This window comes from Trichechus manatus, unplaced genomic scaffold, assembly GCF_000243295.1.
Source record: "Trichechus manatus latirostris isolate Lorelei unplaced genomic scaffold, TriManLat1.0 scaffold00076, whole genome shotgun sequence".
Taxonomy (NCBI): domain Eukaryota; kingdom Metazoa; phylum Chordata; class Mammalia; order Sirenia; family Trichechidae; genus Trichechus; species Trichechus manatus.
Window position 1 is genome coordinate 11,175,486 of NW_004444012.1, and position 19,790 is coordinate 11,195,275.

The following is a 19,790-nucleotide window of genomic DNA, read 5'->3' on the forward strand; positions in this document are numbered from 1 at the left end:
TCTGTTGATAGATTAAGGAAACCAACAGAATAGCTTTGCAAAACTTGCTAATGGAACAAAGCTTTGGCTGACAAGAGACCAAACAGCAATAAAAAATAATTAAATATATTAGAAGCAAAAATAGCTCCTTTAAGAAATAAACAGTCTTGGAGAAATGTCAAGATTCCAGGTCTAATAAGTAAAGCATTATTGAAGAAGAAGAACAAAGGAGGCCTTGCACTATCTGACCTCAGAACCTACTATACAGCTACAGTAGTCAAAACAGCCTCGTACTGGTAAGACAGACACATTGACCAATGGAACAGAATCGCGAACCCAGATGTAAATCCATCCACCTATGGTCACCTGATCTTCAACGAAGGCCCAAAGCCCATTTAATGGGGAAAAGACAGTCTTTTAAACAAATGGTTCTGTTGACACTGCATGTCCATTCATAAAAAAAATGAAACAGGACACATACCTCACATCACACATAAAAACTAATTAAAAATAGATCAAAGACCTAAATATACAACCAAAAAACTATAAAGATTGTGGGAAAAAAAAGGGTCAATGCATGAGACCCTAATACATGGCATAAACAGGATACAAATCATAACTAACAATACACAAACACCAGAAGATAAGCTAGGTAACTGGTATCTTCTAAAAATTAAACATTTATGCTGATCAAAAGGCTTCACCAAAACAGTAAAAAGAGAACCTAAAGACTGGGAAAAAAATTTTGGCTATGACACATCCAACAAAGGTCTAATCTCTAAAGTCTATAGGAAAATCAAACACCTCTACAAAAAAAAAAAGACAAATAATCCAATTAAAAAATGGGCAAAGGATATGAACAGACACTTCACCAAAGAAGATATTCAGGCAGCTAAGAGACACATGAGGAAATGCTCGAGATCACTAGCCATTAGAGAAATGCAAATCAAAACTACAATGAGATACCATCTCATCCTGATATTACTGGCACAAATAAAAAAAAAAACAAGAAACAGAAAATAACAAACGTTGGAGAGGCTGTGGGGAGATTGGAACTCTTACGCACTGCTGGTGCAAAATAGTACAACCATTTTGGAAAACAATACGGCACTTCCTTAAAAAGCTGGAAATAGAAATACTATACCATACAGCAATACCACTCCCAGGAACATATCCTAGAGAAATAACAGCAGTCACATGAATAGACATATGCACATCCACGTTCATTGCAGCATTATTCACAATAGTAAAAAGATGGAAAAAGCCTAAGAGTCCATCAACAGATAAATGGATAAACTATGGTACATACAAACAATGGAATACTATGCAATGATAAAGAACAATGATGAATCTGCAAAACAGCTCACAACATGGATGAATCTGGAGGGCATTATGCTGAGTGAAATAAGTCAAACACAAAAGGAGAAATACTGTATGAGACCACTATTATAAAAACTCATGAGAAGGTTTACACACAGAAAGAAACAATCTTTGATGGTTACAAGGGAAGGGAAGAGTGGGGAGGGAAAAACAGTAACTAGTAACTGGTAACTTTGGTGAAGGATAAGACAGTACACGATACTGGGGAAGCCAGCACAACTTTACTAAGGCGAAGTCATAGAACCTTCATAGACACATCCAAACTCCCACAGGGATCAAGTCACTGTGCTGAGGGCTGCGGACTATGGTCTCGGGGGACATCTAGCTCAACTGGCATAGCATAGTTTATAAAGAAAACGTTCTACATCCTACTTTGGTGAGTAGCGTCTGGGGTCATAAAAGCTTGTGAGCGGCCATCTAAGATACATCTACTGGTCCCACCCCATCTGGAGCAAGGGAGAATGAAAAAAATCAAAGACATAAGGGAAAGATTAGTCCAAAGGACTGATGGACCACAACTACCACAGCTACCACAGATTGAGTCCAGCACAACTGGAAGCTGCCCAGCTACCACCACCGACTGCTCTGACAGGGATCACAATAGAGGGTTCCAGACAGAGCTGGAGAAAAATGTAGAACAAAATTCAAACTCACAAAAAAGACCAGACTGGTCTGATGGAGCCTGGAGAAACCCCGAGGGTATGGCCCCTGGACACTCTTTTAACTCAGTACTGAAGTCACTCCAGAGGTTCACCTTTCAGCCAGAGATTAGAAAGGCCCATAAAACAAACAATAATACATATAGCTCGACCATGTATACGTGACTAAATGGGCACACCAGCCCAGGGGCAACGACAAGAAGGCAAGAGGGGACAGGAAAGCAGGACGAATGGAAATGGGGAACCCAAGGTTGAGAAGTGTTGACATGTCGCAGGGTTGGCAACTGTCATGGATTGAATTATGTCTGCCCAAAAATGTACGTATCAATTTGGCTGGGCCATAATTCCCAGAATTGTGTGGCTGGCCTCCATTTTGTGATTGGAACTTTATGTTAAAGAGGATTAGGGTGGGATTGTAACACCACCCTTACCCAGGTCACATCCCTGATCCAATGTTAATGGAGTTTCCCTGGGGTGTGGCCTGTATCTCTTGAGAGATAAAAGGAAAGGGAAGCAAACAGAGAGTTGGGGACCTCAAACCATCAAAAAAGGAATGCCGGGAGCAGAGCGTGTCCTTTGGACCCGGGTTCCTGCACAAAGAAACTCCTAGTCCGGGGCAACACTGATGAGATGGCCGACAGAGAGAAAAAGCCTTCCCCTGGAGCTGATGCCCTGAATTTGGACTTTTAGCCTACTTTGACTGTGAGGAAATAAACTTCTCTTCATTAAAACCATCCACTTGTGGTACTTCTGTTAGAGCAGCACTAGATGACTAAGACAGCATCCAATGTCACAAAACAATATGTGTATTAAATGTTTAATGAGAAACTTGCTCTGTAAATCTTCACCTAAAGTACAAAAAAAAAAAAGATTCTAGGTCTAGGGCAAGGAAGCTATCAAGACTATCAAAACTATGTCAAAAGAGCAAGAGACAAACTGAAAGGCGTCCCCTCAGCCAAATATGAGGCAATGTGACCATCAAGAAGGATAAGAATTTCAAGGGATGGAAACACATCAAATATGTTTAAATCCATAAATTTTTAGTTATGCTTTAAAAAAAGAAAAACCTCTTTGGTCACTTTTGGAAGATGCTAGGGAATCAATTCTTTATTTTGAAAACTAGTAAATTAAGGAAAACAGCCAAACATTTATCCTGTCTTCCTAACCAAACTGTATCTCAGGGTAACCAAATAGTTGATAATGGGAAATTTGTCTTTATAGATGTATTCCTACTAATAAATAAAGGCATGATAGATTATCACCAATTTGCAATCCTGATGAATTAGTAGATATAGACAACAATCAGTGGCTAACACCACAAAAACAGGGGCACAATCAGAAATATGTCTTCCAGTGAAAATTCACAATATACTTTATGGAAAAAAAAAAAAAAGCCCCCATCTCAAGAAGCAAACGTGAACTCAGATCTAATCACACCTCTAGATATAAATACCAATTTATATAAAATAACATGGGGCAGAGAAACACGTTAACACCACATGGACGCAATCAGCAAAATATAAACCATGGGAAATTCTACAAGCAAATGATCTAGTTTCTCCAAAAAATAAAAGAGAAGAAAAAGAGAGAGAAGAGGAACCAAAAAATTAAAAGAAACTTAAGTAATGTCAACCAGTAGCAATATACAGACTTTATTTAGATCTTGACTCAAACCACCATCAAAAATAATCTACAAACAATCATGAAGATGAGAAAACTGACTGGATATTTAATGATATTAAGAAATTACTCCTTTTTTTATAGTGTTGCTGTTAGACGGAATTGACTCGACAGCAACGGGTTTGGTTTTCTAGTTTTTTTAGGTGTGATAATGGTATTATAGGAGCCCTGGTGATACAGTGGTTAACGAGCTCGGCAGCTAACCAAAAAGTCAGTGGTTTCAACCCACCAGCCGCTCCGCAGGAGAAAGGTGTGGCAGTCTGCTTCCATAAAGATTTATAGCATTGGAAACTCTATGGGGCAGTTCTACTCTGTCCTACAGGGTCATTAAAGTTGGAAGCAACCCAACAGCAATCAGTTTTTTTGAGTGTGGTGAGAATGTTATTATAATTATTTTTTTAAAAAAGAAGAGCTTATCTCTTAGAGACATATACTGAAATATGTACAAAAGAAATGTGAAGGTAGAAGATTTACTTAAAGATAATCTGGGAAGGAAGTGAAAGAGATGAAACAACACTGACTATAAACTGATAACTGTTTAAACTGGGTCATGAGTACATAAGGTTCATTATATCTGTTTATATATTATTACATATACTTACAATTTTCCTTAGTAAAAAACTAAAAAAGAAAACAGTTCATTGTACTTTCAGACACTGTGCTTTTTTTCATTTGTTTTTCCCCCTAAATATACTTTTCTGTTTACCTTATTCAATACTAGCTATGAAAGGTTAAGAAAATCTACTGCATGAAGCAAGGATAAGCATTATGATACAAATAGAACTAAATCATAGGAAAATAACTGCTTTAGCCATATAAGCAATGTATTTATTACTTTATCAGAATACCAAAAATTACCCCCCATATGTACACACACACACACACACACACACACACACACACACACACACACACACACGCACCCTGTGATATATACTCACCACTTTCCATCTTTCTTTGACCAGGATTCCAACACTGAGGATATCTGGCTGCTCTCCTCCCCCACTCATTGCAGTTCACTGATGTGGTAGAACAGCTACACAGGCATCCAGCTCCCAAGGGTGGTTGCCATTTAAACTAAAACCAAAAAGAAACAGCAGCATTATGTCAGGGTTAATTAATTAACACAATAATAATCCAGCCCAAGAAGCACTACTCATCCTACATATTAAATAGGTTCCTTTATTGGAATGGGGATTAAAAAAACAACACAAACTCAGTTCCAAAAACTGTTTATTGCATGTAAAAAATTCTTACTTTACAGATGCCCAGCAAAATAGCTATACACTGTAAAAGACATTAGGTTACAACAGAGATATTATTACAATAATTGAGATTGCCGAACTATGGGCAAGCATGGTATCAGTAGCAGTTGACCTTGACAGACCACTATCCTAAGTACAATGTACTGCTAAAGAAAAGACAAACTGCCTAATTTAGAGCAGCTTATAGTTTAATATGTAATATTTTAATGTTATAAAATACACTAAAAATCATATGAAATAACCAAGAGCCACAGAAAATGACTCTGATCAAACTCAATACAATGATACTATAAGAAAAAGTAGATAATAGTAAAATGGATAGAATACCTATAGAAAATGAAGATACATCAGAAAAAATATGGCCTAAAGTAGATGAAAAAACTGTAACCTGATATTACAGAACTATAGGAAAGTAAGAAGATGACTGAAGGTTTAAAAGAACAATATAAATCATAATTTAAAAAGTTCTTGAATGAGACACCTAGTGTGATTGTTAAGGTTCTGTGTCAACTTGGTTGGGCCATGACTCTCAGCAGTGGGACAGTTCTGATGTAGTCTGGCAGCTGTATGATGATGTGATCACTCCCATGATCAGATTTGATATAGTGTGATCACCTCCGTGATGGGATCTGGTGTGACAGTAGCCAATCAGTTGAAAGGGAGTTTCCTTGGGGGTGTGGCCTGAATCGAATATAAGTGGACTTTCTTGCAAGGCTCACGGGCTTTTGCTTGCTCTGGATCCTGCAGCTGGCTCCTGTTCACTTGATCTCCACTTCTTGGGACTTGAGATAGCAGCTTACCTGCTGTCTTTCCTGTCGATCTTGGGATTCATCAACCTTCGCAGCCTGTGCGCCAGAGACCTGCTGTCTGACCTGCCCATCTTGAGGTCACCAGCCCCTGCAGCTACTTGAATCAAGAGAAGCCTCCAGCCTGAACTATGGACTTGGGACATTCCAGCCTGGAAGTGCTCACTCGTGGATGCCAAGAAATTTGGAAGACAACTACCTGGTCAACTGACTGGAAAAGATCCATATTTATGCCTATTCCAAAGAAAGGTGATACAACCAAATGCAGAAATTATCAAACAATACCATTAATATCACACACAAGTAAAATTTTGTGAAAGGTCATTCAAAAGTGGTTGCAGAAGTACATCGACAGGGAACTGCCAGAAATTCAAGCCAGATTCAAAAGAAGACATGGAACCAGGGATATCACTGCTGATGTCAGATGGATCCTGGCTGAAAGCAGAGAATACCAAAAGGATGTTTACCTGTGTTTTACTGACTACAAAAAAGGCACTCAACTGTGTGATCATAACAAATTATGGATAATACTGCAAAAGATGAGAATTCCAGAACAGTTAATTGTGCTCATGAGGAACATGTACATAGACCAAGACGCAGTCATTTGAACAGAAGAAAGGGATACTGCGTGGTTTAAAGTCAGGAAAGGTGTGTGTCAATGTTGTATCCTTTCACCATACTTATTCAATCTGTATGCTGAGCAAATACTCCGATAAGGTGGACTATGTGAAGAACGGGGCATCAGGACTGGAGGAAGACTCATTGAGAATCTGCGATATGCAGATAACACAACCTTGTTTGCTGAAAGTGAAGAGGACTTGAAACACTTATTGATGAAGACCAAAGACCACAGTCTTCAGTATGGATTGCACCTCAACAAAAAGAAAACAAAAATCCTCACAACTGGACTAATAAGTAACATCATGACAAACAGAGAAAATATTAAAGTTGTCAAGGATTTCATTTTACTAAGATCCACAGTAAACACCCATGGAAGCAGCAGTCAAAAAATCAAATACTCCCAAGCTTTTAAGACCCCAGACGCTACTCGTCAAAGTAGCATGTACAACATTTTCTTTATGAACTATGTTATGCCAATTTACCTAGATGTCCTGAGACCATGGTCCCCAGCCCTCAGCTTCAGTAACTCAGTCCCCCTCAAGGTGTTTGTATGTGTCTAGGAAGCTTCTATGACTTTGCTTTGGTCAAGTTGTGCTGAATTCCCCTATATTGTGTGTTGTCTTTCCCTTAACCAAGGTTAACACTTGTCTACGATCTCATTAGCAATCCCCTTCCCCACATCTTCCCTCCCTGTAACCATCAAAGAATGTTTTTTTCTGGGTGTAAACCTTTTCTCAGATTTTTATAATAGTAGTCTCATTCAATACTTGTCCTTTTGTGATGGACTTATTTGACTCAGCATAATGCCCTCCAGATTCATCCACGTTGTAAGATGTTTCACAGATTCATCATTCTTCTTTATAATTGCATAGTATTTCATTGTGTATATGTACATAAAATTTGTTTATTCATTCATCTGTTGATGGGCACTTAGGTTATTTCCATCTTTCTGCTATTGGGAATAATGCTGCAATGAACATGGGTGTACATGTCTATTTGTGTGATGGCTCTTATTTCTCTAGGATATATTCCTAGTAGTGGGATTGCTGGATCATATGGTATTTCTATTTCCTGCTTTTTAAGGAGGTGTCATATGGTTTTTCATAGTGGTTGTACCATTTTACATCCCCACTAGCAGTGCATAAGAGTTCCAATCTCCCCAAAACCTCTCTAACATTTGTTATTTTTTGTTTTTTTGGATTAGTGCCAGTAATGTTGAGGTGACATGATATCCCATTGTAGTTTTGATTTGCGTTTCTCTAATGGCTAATGATAGCAAGCATTTTCCTTATGTGTTTGTAAGCTGCCTGAATGTCTTCTTTGGTGAAATGTCTGTTCATATTTTTTGTCTATTTTTTACTGGGATTATGTGTCTTTTTGTTATTGAGGTGTTGAAGTATTCTACAGATTTTAGAGATAAGACCCTTGTCAGATATGTTGTAGCCATAAATTTTTTCCCAGTGTGTAGGTTCTCTTTTTACTCTTTTGGTGAAGTCTCTTGATAAGCATAAGTATTTAATGCGTAGGAGCTCCCAGTTATCTAGTTTATTTTCTGGCATTTGTCCATTGTTAGTTATGGTTTGTATTCTACTTATGCCATGTATTAGGGACCCTAGTGTTCTTCCTACTTTTTCATCCACGATCTTTATCATTTTAGGTTTTATATTTAGGTCTTTGATCCATTTTGAATTAGTTTTTGTGTATGGTGTGAGGTATGGGTCCTGTTTCATTTTTTTACAGATGGACATCCAGTTTTGCCAGCACCACTTGTTAAAAAGACTGTCTTTTCTATTTAATGGACTTTGGTCCTTTGTCAAAGATCAGCTAACCATAGGTGGGTGGATTTATGTCTGCGTTCTCGATTCTCTTCCATTGGTCTATGTGTCTGTTGTTGTACCAGTACCAGGCTGTTCTGACTACCATGGTTGTAGAGTAGGCTCTGAGATCACGTAGTGTGAGGCCTCCTACTTTGTTTTTTTTTGTTCAGTAATGCTTTGCTTATCTGGGGCCTCTTTCCTTTCCATATAAAGTTGGTGATTAGTTTTTCCATCTTGTTAAAGAATGCTGTTGATATTTGGATCGGGATTGCACTGTACTGGTAGATTGCATTGGGTAGAACCGACATTTTCATAACATTGCATCTACCTATCCACGAGCATGGTATGTTATTCCATTTATGTAGGTCTCTTTTGGTTTCTTGCAGTAGCGTTTTGTCATTTTCTTTGTACAGGTCTTTTCCATCTCTGGTTAGATTTATTCGTATTTTATTTTTTAGGGGCGATTATAAATGGTAGGGCTTTCTGAATTTCTTTTTTGTAGTTCTCTTTATTGGTGTATAGGAATCCAACTGAATTTTGTATGATGATCTTGCTGATTCAGTAAAGATTCAGTTACTCTGCTGAATCTATCAGTTCCAATAGTTTTCTTGTGGAATCGTTGCAGTTCTCTATGTATAGAATCATATCATTTGTGAATAGTGATAGTTTTACTCCTTCCTTTCCAATTTAGATACACTTCATTTATTTTTCTTTCCTTAGTGCTTCAGCTAGGACTTCTAGCACAATGTTTAATCGGAGTGGTGATAAAGAGCATCCTTGTCTTGTTCTCATTCCCCGGGGGAAAGCTTTCAGTCTCTCTTCATTGAGAATGATGTTGGCTGTTGGTTTTGTACAGATGCCCTTTATTATGTTGAGAAATTTTCCTTCTATTCCTATCTTGCTGAGGCTTTTCATCAGGAATCGGTGTTGGACTTGAAACTGCCTTTTCTGTGTCGATTGAGATGATCATGTGATTCTTTTCTTTTGTTCTATCTATGTTGTAGATTACATTGATTGGTTTTCTAATGTTGAACCATCCTTGCATACCTGGTATGAATCGCACCTGGTCATGGTATATTATTTTTTGATATGCTGCTGAATTCTATTGACTAGAATTTTGTTGAGGATTTCTGCATCTTTATTCATGAGTGTAGTGTGATTGATTACATTTGTGTGGCTTTTCTAGCCATGGTCTTGTAATTCTCATCCAGGTGATTGGGTGCGACTGCTTGATAGGGTAATTGTGGCCGACCAAGGGGATTGTTCAGTTTTGCCTTAAAAGAGAACCAATTCCAGAGCAGAGAGGAAGAGCCCACCACCACCAAAGAAGGAGGGATCTGCAGCAGGGACCAGCAGCAGAGACCCGCAGGGGATGGCACAGTGGGCTTCCCAGTCCACGGAATGAGAAAGCTGAGTGCCTCTGGGCAGAGACTGGGGGCGAGGGAGATGTCTACACCTGACCCACAAATTTGGGACTTGCCAGCCTCCCCAACCATGTGAGCCATTTCCCTTATGCGGTTCATGAGTTCTATGAGATGTTGCAGGGAATTAGGGAACCCAAAGACAGGAGGGAGAGTACTGAGGCAAAATGGAGTAGTTGATGTTAGAGATGGTGGAGTGGCACAGCAGCTTGGAAAAGTTAGAGATTTGGGACATCTTTAACCTCTGCTTCATAGGAACCAGCTTTGTGCTGCTCCTTATAAAAGAAATTATTCATTTAATGAGAGATTTTGGTCTGTAATTTTCTTTTTTTGTGGTGTCTTTGCCTGGCTTTGGTTGTCAGGGTTATGCTGGTTTCATAGAATTAATTTAAGAGTATTCCTTCTTTTTCTATGTTCTGAAATAGTTTGACTAGAACTGGTGTGAGCCCTTCTCTAAATATCTGGTAGAATTCTTCAGTGAAACTGTTTGGACTAGGGCTTTTTTTGTTGTTGTTGTTGGAAATTTTTTTTAATTAGCTCTTCAATCTCTTCTCTTGTTACGTGTCTGTTCAGATTTTCTATCTCAGTTTGTGTTAGTTTTGGTAGGGAGTGTGTTTCTAGAAATTTGTCCATTTCCTCTAGGTTCTCAAAATTGGAGTACAATTTTTCATAGTATTCTGTTATGATCCCTTTTATTTCAGTTGGGTCTGTTGTAATGTCTCCTATCTCATTTCTTATTCGGGTTATTTGCTTCCTCTCCTGTTTTTCTTTTGTCAGTTTGGCCAATGGTTTGTCAATTTTGTTGATCTTTTCAAAGAACCAACTTTTGGTCTTGTTGATTCTTTCTACTGCTCTTCTGTTCTCTATTTCATTTACTTCTGCTCTAATCTTTATTATTTCCTTCTGGTGGCTGTGGGTTTCTTTTGCTGTTCTCTTCCTATTTGTTCAAGTTGTAGGGCTAACGTTTTGATTTGGGCCCATTCTTCTTTTTTGACATGTATGTTTATTGCTATAAAGTGACCTCTGAGCGCTGCCTTTGTTATGACCCAAAGGTTTTGGTATGATGTGTTTTCACTCTCATGAGATTCTAGGAATCTAATTACCCAGTTGTTTTTAAGCAAGGTGTTATTCAGTTTCCATGTATTTGACTCTTTTCCTTGCTCTTCCTGTCACAGATTCTACTTTTATGGTGGTGTGATCAGAGAGAATACTTTGTATATTTCAATGTTTTGGATTTTATTGAGGGTTGCTTTATGGCCTAAAATATAGTTTATTCTGGAGAATGTTGTATGTGCTTTGGAAATAATCTATACTTTGCTGCTGTTGGGTGGTGTGTTCCATATATGTTTATGAGGTCAAGTTGGTTGATTGTGCCCTTTATATCTTCCATATCTTTGTTTAGTTTCTTTCTAGATGTTCTGTCCTTTACCAAGAGTGGTGTGTTGAAGTCTCCAACTATCATTGTGGAACTGTCTACTCCTCTTTTCAGTGCTGTTAGAGTTTGTTTTATGAATTTTGGAGCCCTGTCGTTGGGTTCATAGATACATATTAAAGTTATGTCTTCTTGGTGGATTGTCTCTGTAATAATTATATAACATCTTTCTTGGTCTTTTATGGTAATAAAATAGATTTTCATTTTGTCTTACAGTATATTTTATCTGAGATTAGTATTGTCACTCCTGCTCTTTTTCGGTTGCTGTTTGCCTGATATATTTTTTCCATCCTTTCCTTTTTAATATATTTATGTCTTTGTATCTGTTTCAGTTATCTGGTGCTGCTATAACAGAAATACCACAAGCGGATGGCTTTAACAAAGGAATTTATTCTCGCACAGTTTAGTAGGCTACAAGTCCAAATTCAGGGCATCAGCTCCAGGGGAAGGCTTTCTCTGTCACCTCTAGAGGAAGGACCGTGTCATCAATCTTCCTTTGGCCTAGGAGATTCTCCGCACAGAAACCTAAGGTCCAAAGGACATGCTCTGCTCCCAGCACTGCTTTCTTGGTGGTATGAGGTCCCCTTGTCTCTCTGCTTACTTCTCTCTCTTACATCCCAAAAGAGACTGGCTTAAGACACTATCTAATCTTGTAGATCTCATCAATGTTAACTGCCACTAATCCATCTCATTATATCATAGTGATAGAATTTATAACACATAGGGAAATCACATCAGATGACAAAATGGTAGACAATCATACAATACTGGGAATCATGACCCAGTCAAGTTGACAGATATTTTCAGGGGACACAATTCAATCCATGACAGTATCTAAGGCATTTCTCTTGTAGACAGCAGATAGATGGGGCATGTTTTTTCATCCATTCTGCCACAATCTGTCTTTTTATGGGTGCATTCAAGCCATTAACATTTAGTGAGATTATCAATAGGTATGAATTTATTGCTGTCATACTGTTATGCTTATTTTTTTTTTTTTTTTTAATGAAGAGAAGTTTATTTCCTCCTAGTCAAAGTAGGCTAAAAGTCCAAATTCAGGGCATCAGCTCCAGGGGAAGGCGTTCTCTGTCAGCCTTCTTCTCTTCGGTGTTCCCCTGGACTAGGAGCTTCTCTGTGCAGGAACCCCGGTCCGAAGGACGCGCTCTGCTCCCAGCACTGCTTTCTTGATGGTATGAGGTCCCCCTGTCTCACTGCTCACTTCTGTCTTTTATATCTCAAGAGATTGCCTCAGGACACAATCCAGTCTTGTAGATCAGGTCCTGCCTTACTAACACAACTGCCACCCATCCTCCCTCATTAACATCATAGAGGCAGGTTTACAACATACAGGAAAATCACACAGTACCAGGAATCGTGGCCTAGCGAGAAATTGATACACACATTTTTTGGGGGACATAATTCAAACCATGACATTCTACCCTTTGGCCCCCAAAAAATCACATCCTTGCAACATGGAAAACATATTCACCCCATCATATCATAGCAAAAGTCTTAACTCCAAGTCTAAAATCCAAAAATTCCTCTTCATCTGTGAAATCTAGAACACAGCTTATCTGCTTTCAAAGGTACAATGGCACAACAGGCACAAGCTAGACATTTTCATTACAAATGGGAGAAACTAGAGGAAAAGAAGTGATAACAGGCAGCAAGCAAGTCAGCAGGACACATTACATTAGCTCTCAAGGCTTTGAAACTAATCCTCTGTTCTCTGAGACAATTTACACAATGGCCCTGCCCCCAGACTCTAGGTATTGGCCACAGTCTCTGGATTTTGAGTGGAGGCCCCTGGCCCTGGGCTTCAGCTCCGCCTTCCAGGCCCACTGGGACAGCAACTCTGCTCCCTTGGCTTTAGGCGCACCATTCTCCTAGTCCCTCTAAGTGGTGACTCCACCCTTAGAAGCACCAGAGGCCACTGCTCCACCCTTTGAAACCCCTGAGGTCATGGCCATACCTTTTGAGAGTGAGGCAGATAGGCTTCTTGTGTCCCTAGTCTCTTCAGCTTCTGCTTCCTGTGGCCTTTCAGCCCTCGGGCCTCATGCCCACATCTGCCCTGCTGGGGCAAGTGTTCCAAAGCTCTGTAGCTCCACCAGTATAAGTGCCCAGAGGCACCCCACTCCGCCAGGAAGCCTGCACACAGGCACTCAGCTCCCTTGCTCCGTGGGTCGGCAGGCCTAGCCCAACCGATAAGTGCCCAGAGGCACCCCATTCCACCAGGAAGCCACCTGCACACAGGCACTCAGCTCTCTCACTCTGTGGGTTGGCTCCAGTGCCATCTCGCACTGGTCTACTGGTTCTGCTGCCGTTGGTTCTCTGCTGCTGCCGCTTCTCTGCTGCTGTAGGTTCTCTGCTGCTGCTGGTCCTCTGTCACTGCCGCACGTCTATCCATTCAGTTTTAAAACCACTTCCACATTGTAGCTATCTGTTAGAGCAGCACCCCACTCTCTTGGTACCAAATTCTGTCTTAGTTATCTAGTGCTGCTACAACAGAAATACCACAAGTGGATGGTTTTAATGAACAGAAGTTTATTTCCTCACAGTCAAAGTAGGCTAAAAATACAAATTCAGGGCATCAGCTCCAGGGGAAGGCTTTTTCTCTCTGTTGGCCTTCTTCTCTTCAGCGTTCCCCCTGACTAGGAGCTTCTCGATGCAGGGACCCCAGTTCCAAAGGACGCACTCTGCTCCCGGAACTGCCCTCTTGATGGTATGAGGTCCCCCTGTTATGCTTATTTATGTGGTGCTAACGTTACCTTTGTTCCTCTTACTTTCCTATGCTGAGTTCCTTTTGTTTGTGGATTTTCTGTTCATTTCTTTTGTTATTATAGATTCTCTGTTTACTAAGTCTTTGTTTTTCTTCTTTTTTATTTTCATGAGTAAGTTTGTTAACTTTCTTTGTGGTTACTTTGAAATTTATCCTTATCTTTCTAAGTTTCAACCAGTCTTTTATTACTTGATATAGCCTTGACTTCCTTTCCATGTGAAAGTTCTACACCCACATCATTTATTCCCCCTTTTATAGTTTCGACATTGTCATCATTTACAGACTGACATCTCTGGCTCCATGTTTTAAGTCTTCTAGCTTTGTTTTATTATTGAGAGTTCTTTATCTAAGTTGGTATCTGGCTGATGCTGTCCTGTGTCCTAGACTCAGGCTGTTGTCTGATGTTGGTTGTCTAACCGAAGGACTCCCTGTAAGTCTGGTTTGGTTTTTGCAAATTCCCTTAATTTCTGTTTATCTGGAAATATTCTAATTCCTCCATCGTATCTGAGAGAGAATTTTGCAGGATACATTATCCCTGGTTGGTGGTTTTTTTCTTTCAACGTCTTATATATGTCATCCCATTTCCTTCTTGCCTTTATAGTTTCTGCTGAGTAATCAGAGCTCAGTCCAATTGTTTCACCTTTGTGACTTTTCTGTTTTCTCGAGCTGCTCTCAGAATTCTTTCTTTGTCCTTGGTTTTGGCAAATGTGATTATGTGTCTTGGCGACTTTTCTTGGAATCTATCCTATGTGGGGTTTGTTAAGAATCGTGGAACGTCAGCTTTTTGTCTTTCATATTTGGGAAGTTTTCTGCCAGCAAATCTTAAATAATCTTCTCTGTGTTTCCCATTTTCTCCCGGTTTTGGAACTCTGACCATGTGCAAATATTTGCTCTTGACTGTGTCCCACATAATTCTTAGGTTTTCTTCATTCTTTTCTCTGTTTTTCCTGAAACCATGTTGCGCCCATGGATTTGTCTTCAATCTCACTGATTCTATCTTCCATTATTTCAAATTTACTCCTAAAGCCTTCTATTGAGTTGTCCATTTCTGAAATTTTGTTGTTTATCTTTTGGACTTCTATTTGCTGTTTTGGTATGATTTCTAATTGTTTACTTATTTTGACATTTTGTTCTTGTATTATTTTCCTGAATTCTTCTATTGCTTTGTCTGTGTTTTCCTTGATTTTGCCTATGTTTTCGTTGGTTTCATCTGAGTTTTTCTTGATCTCTTTCTTAATCTCTTGATAGCCCTAGACGTTAGTCTTTTGAATTCCATATCAGGTAGTTCCAATGACTTTTCTCCTATTGCAAGGTTATCTGATTATTTTGGTCACTTGCTGAAGCCATCTCGTCCTGCTTTTTTATACGTTTTGACATTGTCTGCTCTCTCCAAGACATTAAGGTGTTATTTTCTTTATTGATTGTATGTTCGTTTCATCCTGCTTTTTGTTTTGTTTTGATATGTCAGGGCTGGCAGGCCAGGTGTGCTTTGCTGCTAGCTCATCTGTGGGCACAACAGCTCTCACCACCTTGTCCAAGTGGGCAAGGCAGCAGCAGGCAGGGTGAGCCCACTTCACTGTACACTGGTTTGGCAAGATGGCTGAAGGTGAACTGGGTGGGTGCTGTTCTCCTTCTAATATTGGTCTAGTGTTGTGGCAGCATTGATAGCTCCTTGCCAGATGGGCAGAGGTGTTGGATGGGCCGTGGTACGGGCTTGCTTCCCACCATTCAGCAGCTGGTTGAATGGCAGGAGGGGTGGGTCAGTTTGGGCGTGGTGTGGCAGCATGCCTGAACACCGGAGGCACTCCAGCCACAGCAGAGCCAGTGGTTTGGTGGGTGGGTGGGGAGAATGGCATAAGTGGCCAGGTGGGAGGGAGAAAGAAAAGAAGAGAAAGGAAAAAAAACAGCGTGGTGGCAGCCGATGGGTGGGGACACGGTGGATCCGGGAACTGGTAGGAACAGGGGAGAGGTGGTATACAGGGCTAAGTGGGAGAGAGAATGAAAAATAGGGAAAAAAATGACAGTGCGGTGGGGGCTGTCAGTCTTGGGTACGGCAGACTCAGGGCAGTGGCAAGCCAGTGCAACAGAGGCACTCTATCCACAGCCATGTGGCTGGAGCTGGCAGGAAGGTGGGAGAGGTGGCATACATGGCTAGGTGGGAGGAAGAAAATAAAGAAAGGATAAAGGAAAAAAAACTGGCAGTGCGGTGGGGGCCAGCGAGTGGAGGTCCAGTGGTAACGGAGGGGAGGTGGCTTATTGGGCTAGGTAGGATGGAGAAGGAAAAAAAATGGCAGCATGGCAGGAGCCAGCAGGTGGGGGCGGGAACGACACAGTGCAGCTGCTGTCCAGTGTACTGGTGGTTCTCTAACCGTGGCAGCATGAAGGGGTGGCAGGAAGTGGGGGAGGTGGCATAAGGGACTAGGTGAATGGGAGAAAGAAAAGAAATGAAGAAAGAAAAAAATGGCAGTACAGTGTTGGTCAGCGAGTGGGGCGGGGGGGTAGACCTGTGGGACAGTGGGAAGGGAAGAGAAGTGGCATACAGGGCTAGGTGGGAGGGAGAAAGAAAAGTAAAAAAAATGATGACACAGCAGGAGCTAGAAGGAAGGGGGAGGTGGTGTACAGGGCAGGGGGGGAGGAAAAAAAAAATAAAAAAGCCTCATGGTGGAAAGGGGAGGGTGGGCCTTGGTGGTGGAAGTGGCGCTCCTACTGTGGCCCCGGCAGTGGGAGCTGCCAGGATGGAGGAATTCTTGCTTCCACTCACCAGAAGGGTGAGGGATGGAAAAGCATGTTTCTCTGGTTACTGAGTGCTCTGTCTCCCCTTAGGAGCTCCTTGAAGTTGCTTTCTCGTACTCCCCCTCTGGGGTTATTGCTGGCTGTGTTTCAAGATGGTCATGCTCTGCTGTGTTAGTTGGCAGGGGACTTCCATTCTGTATCTTTCCTTGTTCTCTGTTTTCCATCAGTCTCTTCTTCCATTCGGTGTTTGATCTAGTTCTTTATCCCTTCATTTAATGCTCAGGGTTTCAGGACTGACATTTATATCTATTTTACTTAGTTTTTTTTGGTCTTTGCTGCAGAAGGGACAGCGTGGTGCATCTGTCAAGGTTGCCATGTTGGCTCCAGTCCCTTAGGCCAACTGATTTTTGACAAAGCTGCAAAGACAATTAATAGAGAAAAGATAGTCTTTTCAACAGCGTTGGAACAACTGGATATCCATATGCAAAAAACTGGATCTCAATTTAAACCTCACACCTTATATAAAACTTATAACACATCACAAATTTAAATGCAAAATATAAAACTATAAAACTTAGAAATAAATTTGTTAGAAAATATTCGTGAACCGGTGTTGTGCAAAGACATGACAAAAAAAGCACAATTCATAAAAGAAAAAAAATGTTAACTTGAACTTCATTAAAATTGAACACTTATTCTGTGAAAGACACTGTTAAGAAAATGAAAAGACAAGCTACAGAGTTGGAAAAAATTTCTATAAATTACATATTTGACCAAGGACATGTATCCTGAATATACAGAAAACACTCAAAACTCAACAGTAAGAAAACAACCCAATTAAAATACAGGCAAAAAAACTTCAACAGTTGAGCGAGGAGGATATATTGACTGCAAATAAATACAGGCAGTTCCCGCATTACGAACAAGTTTTGTTCCTAAGTCTGTCTTTAAATCAAATTTGTATGTAAGTCAGAACAGTTAGGTATAGCTCGTATCTAACATCAAATGTTTGTCTTAGCATATAGTTTATACTGTATCTTTCTGTGCATAAAAACATTAAAAGAACCACTTCCAGATACACTAAAACATCTTTAACATAATAATACAGTAATTAATAATAATGTTCTGATGCGTGTTGCAAAGTACCACCTGTTTGTTATTACGAACCACTGTATGTACCTCAAATGTTTAATTTAATAGGCTTTATGAGGGCTGGTTTGTTAACTACGGGTTGTACATAAGTTGGACATTTGTAACCCAGAGACTGCCTGTACAAGAAAGAAGTTTGACGTCATTAAGCAATCTCAAAAGGTTACAACAACTGTATCATTACATTTACATGGCAATCTTAAAAACACAAAGCTACAGTGGTGGAGAACACAGCAGTAGTTGCCAAGGTGCAAGGTTAGGGGAGGGTGTGAACACAAAGTGGTAACACAAGGGAGTTTTAAAGAGCTCAGCTGCTAACCAAAAGGTTAGCAATTCGAATCTACCAGCTACTCCTTGGAAACACTAAGCGGCAGTTCTACTCTATCCTATAGGTCTCTATGAGTCAGAACTGACTCGACAGCAACGAGTTTATTTTTTTTTTTGGAACGATTATGAATATTTATTATGATTACAGTGAGGGTTACATGAATGTATATGTGTTAGGACTCAGAGAATTACAGACCCCCAAAAAGTCAATTTTACTGTATATTAATTTTAAAAACATATATTTCTTAATTTTAAAAATAAAAACCAACAAGTATCTGAAAAGGCTATTAAAATATTCCTCCCTTTTCAAACTATATACCCGCACGAGGCCAGATTTTCCTTTATACGTCAACTAAAACAACATATTGCAACAGAGTGAACACAGAAGCATGAGAAGCCAGCTATCTTCTATCATGCCAGACAATAAAGACATTTGCAAAAATGTAAAACATTGCTCATCCAACCAATTTGTATTTTTGTTTTGGAAAATGGTTAACACAATAGTTGTAATATTGTTACTTAAAATAAATTTTAAGTTACTCAGTTTTAATTTCTAACACAGTAAATATCGGTAGATATAAACCCACATTAAAATAAAATCTCTTTAGAGTCCTCAATAATTTTTAAGAGTACTAACGGGTCATAAAACCAAAGATTTTGAGAACAGCTAGATTATGTAATAATAATCTATATTTGAATTAATTTTTCCGCTCTTGATAATCTTGGTTTATTTATGGTATATAGTTATTTGAATGAGTAAACATTAATTTTCCTTTAATTCTACCATCTTAACTTATACCGAATCATTCTTTCATTAAACAAACATTTGATGAGTACCCTGCCAAAAACTGTGGGAAATACTAAGATGAGTAAGTCATGATTCCTATGCTTTAGGGTAAGAGTGGTAGGAAAATTTGATCTCCAGAGCAGCCTGACACACTAAGTTGAGAAGGATGTTGAGGCAGAGGCTGAGTTCATCAGGAAAGCATGCCATAATTGATTACCGATGGTCTCAGAAGAGGACAACAGAAACATTCATCCATTCAACAAGTATTTACTGGGAAGCTACTATATATGCCAGACATTGATCTTCAGCATATGTTCACAAGGAAAAAGCACACAGAAGAGGAGGTGATAATAAAAGTTTGGAAGCTGGAGAGCAGATGTACAAGAGGCAACTGATCAAATGAACCTTAGAAAGTTGAATCCACATCAGCACTGGAGAAGGCCAATAAGCAACCTGATTTACAACAGAAATCCCTAAAAGCTCAGGAATTGGCAGTACCAGGTATCTCTGAAAGCAGAAATGAAGGTGGAACTAAAAACAAAAGAACAGATTGAATGTATGCCTAAGAAAACGTTAGACCACAAGACACTTTTCCCTACTCTATACAGCCAACTGACTGCCCTCCCCTACAACAGCAGAAAAACAGAGGGTCTCTGGACTGGAAGACACCAGGTACAGTTAAGGAATGAGTACCATACTGAGAAGTGGATTTTCTGAAATGCAACTTAGTGAATATGTATACCCCAGTTTTCTCCCCCTTTCTCAGCTTCCAGAAACTAATAGCCATTCCTTCCTCTCTAGGGAAACGATGGGAAGAGTTAGCCAGCTAGATAATGCTACAGTGAAGACTACAGTTGAGACACATGTACACATACTGTATACACACACACACTGTGATCATTAAGGCTGTGTGTCAACTTGGCTGGGCCATGATTCTCCGTGGTTTGGCAGTCAT

General features: G+C 39.8%; 1 protein-coding gene across 3 annotated transcripts in view; it reads right to left on the reverse strand.

Annotated features, from left to right (window-relative positions):
• The window catches only part of TTBK2 (tau tubulin kinase 2), a 201,838-nt gene that overhangs the window by 136,674 nt on the left and 45,374 nt on the right, over nt 1-19,790 (reverse strand). For 2 of the 3 annotated variants that reach the window (XM_004380675.2, XM_023735188.1), the window contains exon 2: nt 4,640-4,775. In XM_004380675.2, the coding sequence (XP_004380732.1) occupies nt 4,640-4,708 (69 nt within the window). In that variant the 5' untranslated portion in view covers nt 4,709-4,775. Of the gene's footprint in view, nt 1-4,639; nt 4,776-16,600; nt 16,981-19,790 lie in introns of those variants that run through there. The other variant, XM_023735187.1, reaches the window with a different exon arrangement.